The sequence below is a fragment of the Mixophyes fleayi genome, chromosome 9 (genome assembly GCF_038048845.1).
Source record: "Mixophyes fleayi isolate aMixFle1 chromosome 9, aMixFle1.hap1, whole genome shotgun sequence".
Lineage (NCBI taxonomy): Eukaryota > Metazoa > Chordata > Amphibia > Anura > Limnodynastidae > Mixophyes > Mixophyes fleayi.
Window position 1 is genome coordinate 25,725,726 of NC_134410.1, and position 8,892 is coordinate 25,734,617.

The 8,892-nt window shown below is 42.6% G+C and overlaps 1 protein-coding gene across 4 annotated transcripts in view; it reads left to right on the plus strand.

Annotated features, from left to right (window-relative positions):
- SPTBN4 (spectrin beta, non-erythrocytic 4) overlaps positions 1-8,892 on the plus strand; it is a 98,017-nt gene that overhangs the window by 83,876 nt on the left and 5,249 nt on the right. For 3 of the 4 annotated variants that reach the window (XM_075187066.1, XM_075187067.1, XM_075187070.1), the window contains 9 exons: positions 236-480; positions 1,837-1,975; positions 2,451-2,535; positions 5,790-5,986; positions 6,078-6,754; positions 6,957-7,023; positions 7,126-7,403; positions 8,473-8,646; positions 8,728-8,770. In XM_075187066.1, coding sequence (XP_075043167.1) covers positions 236-480; positions 1,837-1,975; positions 2,451-2,535; positions 5,790-5,986; positions 6,078-6,754; positions 6,957-7,023; positions 7,126-7,403; positions 8,473-8,646; positions 8,728-8,770 — 1,905 coding nt within the window. Of the gene's footprint in view, positions 1-235; positions 481-1,749; positions 1,976-2,450; positions 2,536-5,789; positions 5,987-6,077; positions 6,755-6,956; positions 7,024-7,125; positions 7,404-8,472; positions 8,647-8,727; positions 8,771-8,892 lie in introns of those variants that run through there. The other variant, XM_075187068.1, reaches the window with a different exon arrangement.

Here is an 8,892-nt window from a genome sequence, read left to right on the forward strand (position 1 = left end):
AAATGGCGCACCTGAAAAAATGTGTTGTAACCCATAGCAACCAATCAGATTATATATGACATTTTTATAGTAGTTTAGAACATGAAATCATCATCTGGTTAATTTTGGCTTACAGCACCTTTTTCTGTGCACCACTGTTAATAAATATCCCTGAATACTTGTAAAGAGGGTTAGTACACATACAGGCCTAAGCACCGCCAAACGCCTTATCCTCAGTCTTCCCTCCTGTGGCCAGGTACGGCAGCTGCAGGAAAATGCCGCCCAGCTGCGGACAGTCTATGCCGGTGAGAATGCAGCGGCCATCGTCACCAGCGAACAGGAAGTGATGCGCTCGTGGAAGGAGCTGCTGACGTCATGTGAGGACTGCCGTCTGCAGATCACCAGCACCAGTGATCGCATGAAGTTCCTGGGTCTCGTCAGGGACCTGATCTCCTGGATGGATGGCATCATTTGTCAGATTGGCACCTGTGAGAAGCCCAGGTAAATGGTTGTACAATATGTAGTGAGATGGGCAGAGTAATAGACAAAAGTCTACATTTCAATTTGTCAATGCATCTAGATAAAAGATACATACCTGTCTTACTTACATATTAAGGCTTCCTACGCATGTCCTGATTCTTCAGTATGTCGTGTCCATATTATAGAATTAATAGTCGACCACTAGAAGATACTTCATATCCCGATGTATGCCATTTCTTCCATAATGTACAATAAGTGGCAAAAAAACCTACTTCTGCTATATATAAAATAATAAGGCTATAACTTCTGCATAAATCATAACTTATATATTGATAATTAAGATTAAAGAGGATTTATCACCTCAGTGACAGGTTCTCTTAATTACAGGCTAATCACAGCCTATACAAAAATAAATCCAAAACATAAATCCATACCCAAAGTGTGTATATCGTTAATATACAGCAGGGGATTGGCTGTGGTTGCGATTCGCAGATAGACGACTCTATAGAATGCTAGATGGGCTTAACATTCTACAAACTAACCGCCTGACCAACCAGAGCCTCTCCCAGGTGGCTGTGGTTGCGATTCGCAGGTAGATGACTTTATAGAACACTAGATGGGCTTAACATGCTGCAAACTAACCGCCTGACCAACCAGAGTCTCTCCCAGGTGGCTGTGGTTGCGATTCGCAGATAGATGACTTTATAGAATGCTAGATGGGCTTAACATTCTACAAACTAACCGCCTGACCAACCAGAGCCTCTCCCAGGTGGCTGTGGTTGCGATTCGCAGATAGATGACTCTATAGAACGCTAGACGGGCTTAACATTCTACAAACTAACTGCCTGACCCACCAGAGCCTCTCCCAGGTGGATGTTTGGTTCAGAATAAATATCACGCTCCCTCGTTCTTTTTCCTAGCAATCTGTTGGCCTTATGTGCACAGCCTTGCCGTGTTACACATCAGAAAACATTGAACGTGGATTTTAACCGTATGAGCATAAAACTACAAACAACAGTTGGGAATTTGGTGTCGGTAAATCTATCGTCAACAAATGACGACATTAATTATTTGACACCAATAATCTTTGGCCTGATGGGCTTAACCTTGTATGATGACATTTTAGAGGTAAATCTGCAGCCATAGGCGTCTCTTGTCGCTTGTATCGCAGCTCTCTCAGAAATAATGTTATTCAATTTGTGAATATAATGCTGAAGTGTTGAATTGAAGGTGACGTGTGTAAGACTGTAACTGAAGTAAATGGGTTGTGGTTCTCTCATTTGTCTTCAGTGGAACCTTTAAATCTGAAGTGTTGGCTCTCGCAGGACTGTGTGGCAGATATAGCGGCTACTAATTGCCATCATCCTTTGTCCCCAGAGACGTGTCTTCTGTGGAAGTTTTATTAAGTTACCATCAGGGGTTAAAGAGTGAAATTGAGGCACGAAATAAGCGGATCTCAGACTGCGTGGAGCTGGGAAAGTCCTTAATCCTCAACAAGAGGCCGGCCTCAGAGGAGGTAGGTGAATCACAAGTTATGGAGGAACGTAGCCTCTAGTGATCCCAATGATCTCCTCCTGCCGGTATTATTCACGTGTAATAATTCTCTCACAATATAATAGTTTAGGGTGCGGTCTACAGACAGGGGCTGGTTCTGATATTACTGGAGATATGGACAAACCAAAAATGGTAGACGGAGGGCAATGAACAAGAGCCCTTAATTCTCCTCATAGATTGTACAGAGAGAGAACATAAACTTATATCAATCGTTTCACCGTAACAGATACAATAATGGAAGAAAACGTCATTGGCCCTTTCTGGTATTGTCACGTCACTGTAATGTGTGCTTGACGTGTACGTTTGGTTTTCCCTCAGCATACAGAAAGCACGACACGGTTCTTTACCTCAGTCTACACATGTCAGAGGTTTGACACGCTTTCTACATACAACGCATGGTTGCTGAACCCTTATGATGATTTCCATTCTTCCTCCAGATCAAGCAGAGTCTGGACCGGCTGATGACCAAGAAGAGAGAGATGTTGGATAAATGGCAGAAACGTTTGGAGTGGCTGCAGCAGAGTAAGTGGTGACCGTCTCTTATTCCTAGCGGCTGAGCTGGGGGAACGGAGGACTTTGTCCAGTCCGCAGTTTTCCTGCACTCCTGAACTCAACTTTACAATATGCACTTTACTTAATCTCCCGCCCTGATAAAGAATAAGGCAGCACCTTCCCCCCCAGCTAATTAGGGTTGCCATGGAAATGTGTACAGCTCCCACACTCTAGTTTCATGTCCCCCCTGATGAATGCGGGGGAGACACAAGAGCAAAATGTATGAGGCTTTATCTGTACAGAGCACTTAACCATGTCAGTACCCCTAAATGGAGCATACGGCTCGATTCCCAGAGCCAGCTCCACTGAAGGGTTAATGATGCTTTATTACAGCAGAGTGCTAGCTCCACCGAAGGGTTAATGATGCTTTATTATAGTAGAGTGCCAGCTCCACGGAAGGGTTAATGATGCTTTATTATAGTAGAGTGCCAGCTCCACAGAAGGGTTAATGATGCTTTATTATAGTAGAGTGCTAGCTCCACAGAAGGGTTAATGATGCTTTATTATAGTAGAGTGCTAGCTCCACAGAAGGGTTAATGATGCTTTATTATAGTAGAGTGCCAGCTCCACGGAAGGGTTAATGATGCTTTATTATAGTAGAGTGCTAGCTCCACAGAAGGGTTAATGATGCTGTATTACAGCAGAGTGCTAGCTCCACGGAAGGGTTAATGATGCTGTATTACAGCAGAGTGCTAGCTCCACAGAAGGGTTAATGATGCTTTATTATAGTAGAGTGCCAGCTCCACTGAAGGGTTAATGATGCTTTATTACAGCAGAGTGCTAGCTCCACCGAAGGGTTAATGATGCTGTATTACAGCAGAGTGCTAGCTCCACGGAAGGGTTAATGATGCTTTATTATAGTAGAGTGCCAGCTCCACGGAAGGGTTAATGATGCTTTATTATAGTAGAGTGCTAGCTCCACAGAAGGGTTAATGATGCTTTATTACAGCAACGTGCCAGCTCCACGGAAGGGTTAATGATGCTTTATTATAGTAGAGTGCTAGCTCCACAGAAGGGTTAATGATGCTGTATTACAGCAGAGTGCTAGCTCCACGGAAGGGTTAATGATGCTTTATTATAGTAGAGTGCCAGCTCCACGGAAGGGTTAATGATGCTTTATTATAGTAGAGTGCCAGCTCCACAGAAGGGTTAATGATGCTTTATTATAGTAGAGTGCTAGCTCCACAGAAGGGTTAATGATGCTGTATTACAGCAGAGTGCTAGCTCCACGGAAGGGTTAATGATGCTGTATTACAGCAGAGTGCCAGCTCCACAGAAGGATTAATGATGCTTTATTACAGCAGAGTGCTAGCTCCACGGAAGGGTTAATGATGCTTTATTACAGCAGCGTGCCAGCTCCACGGAAGGGTTAATGATGCTTTATTATAGCGGAGTGCTAGCTCCACAGAAGGGTTAATGATGCTTTATTATAGCAGAGTGCCAGCTCCACGGAAGGGTTAATGATGCTTTATTACAGCAGAGTGCCAGCTCCATGGAAGGGTTAACGATGCTTTATTACAGCAGAGTGCCAGCTCCATGGAAGGGTTAATGATGCTTTATTACAGCAGAGTGCCAGCTCCACGGAAGGGTTAATGATGCTTTATTACAGTAGAGTTCCAGCTCCACAGAAGGGTTAATGTTTCATTATTACAGCCAAGTGCTAGCACTCTGGAATTGTTATGGTGCAGTGTTATAAATTCATGGCAGCTCTAGGAAAGGGTTAATGATGCTCTGTTGTAGCAGAGTTCCTGGTACATGGATGGGTTAATGTTGTATTGTACAGCTCCATATAAGACTTTATGATGCAGTGACATAGAGGTTTTTGTATTTACTAACTTGCATGTAGAAAAATGTGCGTTTTATTTGCATTTTTTAGTTTATCTTTATACTACTACCTGATCTTGTTTTAGCCAACTAAAATCCTGCATCCTCAGCCAGTAACAGTAAATTTAGTTCGAATGATAGCAAACGGTCAAGAATCGTCGCTTTGTCAGAACTGCCGCTTGGTAAATTTACCCCTAAGTTTCTATTTAAAAGGTATATTTGGAATAGCAAGTCAAGTAGATTGAAACATCCCCTAATTGCCCTATGTAACAGATTACCAAATATTACAATCCTAAAATACTAATGCAAAGAAAGAAACGCACAAAAGATTTATAGGAAAAGGATTTATTTCATGTAGAAAAATAAGCTTGACATAAATAAATAATTCCCTTGATTTACAACATGGAGACCCCTTACATTATGCATCCTACAATCTTCATGTATGAAAGAAGCAACAATTTCAGTAATCCAAATTAAATTCTCAATTGGCACTACTTAAAAAGCTTCTTCAGTCCCAGGAAGAAGGAATCTATTATTTCTGTATTTCTAAGACTCAGAAACCAATTTTATTAGCATTGGACAGTAGATGGCAGTAGTACTCTTTCTAAATATACAATGTTAACTGTATGTGTCACTTAGTTTACATTGCGATATATTTATAGTCTTATAGTAGAACAAAAGACAATGCATAGCCAATTTTAATCTATTTTAAGTGGTGTTATATCATTTTTAATCTGATCTATGTCAATGTGAATGCAAATCTCCTTGTCTGAGTCTTAACAATACAAGGATTCACACAAAGTTATAAAGCATTATCTCATACATGCAGTGACAATATATCAATGTATACATACAATGTTTAATAAGAGGTGTACATGTGTAGATACGTGTGCTTTAAAGCTTTAATTATAGATAAAACATGACAAATACATTACAGTATCACATATATAAGGTTAATATCACTTGTGTTACATATATAGATTTTATCTCGCTTTAATTATAAATGACTATAATTTTATATTAACTCACTGCTGTCACACCTTACCAAAACCATTTGGATGACTGGGGGTCAGATATATGTCTCGACTATGCAGCGACATTACTCCAGAGGGTAGTAGATTGGGAGCGCCACAAGGTGCATAGGCAGCAGATCTTCCTGGAGTGTGGTATCGCCAGGCAGCCAGGGGCTAATCTTCTACGGTTATATCATAAAACATCCACTAGTCACCCTACTTTTCTGCAACTACTGCCCATTTATTAGAAGAGTTTTTATAGTACAAGTGTTGTATTGCCTGACACTGCTTCAGTAAAAACTAAAAGATGGAGCTAGCTCTCTGGACTTCCCTATTCAGAACATCCCCTTAAGAACACTTCTAATACCATTATCTCTCACACTACAGTGCTTGAAGTTCACCAGTTTGCTCAAGAAGCTGGCGTGGCTGACGCATGGCTAACTGCCCAGGAACCCATAGTAAAGAGCCCAGAGCTGGGCAACAGCGTGGACGAGGTGGAGCAGCTAATACGACGTCATGAGGCCTTCCGCAAGACGGCAGCCGTCTGGGAAGAGAAATTTAGTTCACTGAGGCGTCTGACTACAGTAAGAACCTTATTAAGCAAGTTTTTAAGCAGGATACTATTTACAATATATTTCAGTATTGTAGAATATGCTGTCTTCTCTGTTTTGCAAGCTGGAGAAGATGAAAGCTGAGCAGAACAAGCAGCCCGCAACCCCACTCCTTGGTCGAAAAGTTTTCCCTGACACAACCGACTTTTCAAGTCGTCCATCACCCTTTGTACATCAGACAATCCAGGAAAAGTCAGAGACTAGATCAGAGCAGAAAGAAACACTGTCCGTCCCTAATGGGGTCCAACTGGATAGCCATAGAACACGAGCAGAAAAGGGAGAAGCAAGAGTGAGTTATGTGCGGCAGGAGATGAAGCCAGAACGACTGCAACCAAAGATAGACCATGTGGAGGCCAAGGTAACCGAGAAACCACTACCAGCTCAGGAAGGATCCAGAGCAGAACGGTCGGAAATGAAAGCCGGACAAGGTATGGCGACCTTGACTGTGGACAAAGCGGAGAGTAAATCAAGTCGACATACTGAAAGGAGGAGAGATCGACATGATCGGAGGCTGGAACGTCAGGAGTCCAGTGAACAGGAGGTTCCCAAACCAGAGCAACCAGAGGAAAAGCGAAGGAAGGATAGACATGAGAAGAGGTTGGAAAGACAGGGATCGAGTGAGCAAGAAACACCAAAACAGGAGCAGCCAGAGAGGAGAAGGGAAAGGCACGAGAGAAGGGCAGAGAAACAAGAATCCAGCGAACAAGAAACGCCAAGGAAGGAACCAGACAAACTAGGAGGGTAAGAACTTAATATATGTTCAAAGTGTCTCGATGCGTTAGAAAGAGGGAATAGATACATGTCCCAGTTTATGTCCATTGGGAGGAGGAGAGAGATGTGTCTTGCTGCCTCTGAATTATGAAGAAATAGGAAGCTTATGTCATGATGTCTATGCTTTAGGAGAGTACAAGTAATTTTTGGATCTGGTCATCTCTTTCTCTAGAAAGGCGACGCTTGCAGACATCGTTGAACAGCTGCAGGAGAAGGAAGCATCACAAAACAGCCCTGCAGTATGTACTCGCAGTGTATCAATATAAAACCATTGTGCTTTATAGAGATAATGTTACATTGCCTGTTGTGTAGTTTCTTACTTACATTTCTCTCCACTTCAGAGTCGAGATTCTCCTGCACGATTACCCAACGGTGTGGACAAACTTCAAGAAAGAACGCCTAGACCGGACCGGCCAAGAGCACGGGACAGACCCAAGCCAAGGAGAAGACCTCGACCCAAGGACCCAAACCAACCACCGGGTGAGGCACGAAGATCCCGCTCAGCTCCTGCACAAAGCAGCGCACCTCCTCCACCCCCTCCCAGCCACACAGTACAGCAAGAAGGATACCTCTTCAGAAAACACGAGCTGGACGGGCCCAGCAAAAAGGCCTCAAACAGGTGCGTGTAAGCAGCACTGGCATCCATTACGATCTTCCTTTAAATAGCACCAATGACAGTGTAGAGAACAGAGGTGATCATCTAGATCCGATGTAAAAATTGGAGCCATCCGATGTCGGAGAAGATCATCCAAGAATAAATGGACAGCACCTAAGTATATCAGAGTCAGTAATTTATCAATATATTGGAATAGAGGTCTCATATTGGAGATAATTATATAGCAACAAGTTAACCCGTGCATGATACTCATGCATAATAGTCAAATCAAGCTACTTAAAGTGTTAAAAAGGTTCTTGTCATGCATTTGGGGCTAGGCCAGGCCTCCTCAGGGGAAGAGCGTTACTTCCCGACGTAAGCGCCCTTTTTTAACGTGGTTTTGTCCACGTCACCACCTCATCATTCTTCACCATCACCTCATTCTTCATCTCCATCGTCTTACTGTTCTAAAACCTCTCGATACACAACGTTTCTGCTAAACACCTTATCGCTGTGCTCAATCAGTCTTCCTTGAAGGGCAGTATTCATAACCTGCACTTTCACATCACTGCTTCTCCGTACTCGTGAAAATGCGACATACAATTGTCCATGACCAAACACAGGCTCTGGAAAATAAATACCCACACGGTCAAGAGTTTGAGCCCTCAACTGGTAAATTTAGCCTTTACTACCCCTCCCACGGGGGGAAGGGGGGGGATGATGGAAGTTAACTGACTTCACTATTATAATTTTTTTGTCAAATAATGTCAGTATACCAAATTTCAGGTCAATTGGATGAGCCCTTTCTGAGAAAATAGTTTTTTACACACACTAACACACGCCACTAGGCTTATATATATTAGATAAGTAGAGGGTGCCCACAAAGTTTAGAGCCAAATAGCCAGAAATAATTGGGGAGAGATAATTTTAAAGTGCATTCTTCTAAGGTCATTGTTTAATTCGTTTGTATATATAAAGAAAAGAAGATTAGTGAACGGCAGCTATGTTGACGGTCTAGAGCAGGTATTGTAGGACAGTTTGTATAATCTGTGTGATACTTGCAAATACTGACAAGTTTTGTGGTTCCCTAAAGGTCCTGGGTAAACCTGTACTGTGTGCTAAATAAAGGGGACTTGGGGGTCTACAAGGACGCAAAGAGTCAAAGTTCAGGGGCTACCCACGGAGGGGAACCCCTGCTTAATCTACACAGAGCTTCCTGCGAGGTGGCCAATGAGTACAAGAAAAAGAAGTTTGTCTTCAAGCTCAGGTGAGAGTTTGGAATTTAAAAAAAAAACAGGCTGTTCGGGAATTGTAAGCAGATATTTAACACATGCTTCTCCTCCTGCAGGCCGACAGATGGAAGGGAATTTCTCTTTCAAGCTAAAGATGAGGTAGGTCATCATTATTTTAGTCTAAATTCCCACTCCCAGAATGCATTTAGTAAAAACTTATGACATCACTAATCGGCCAGTGAATGAGAAATACAAAACCACTTCATAGTAGTCACTCATAT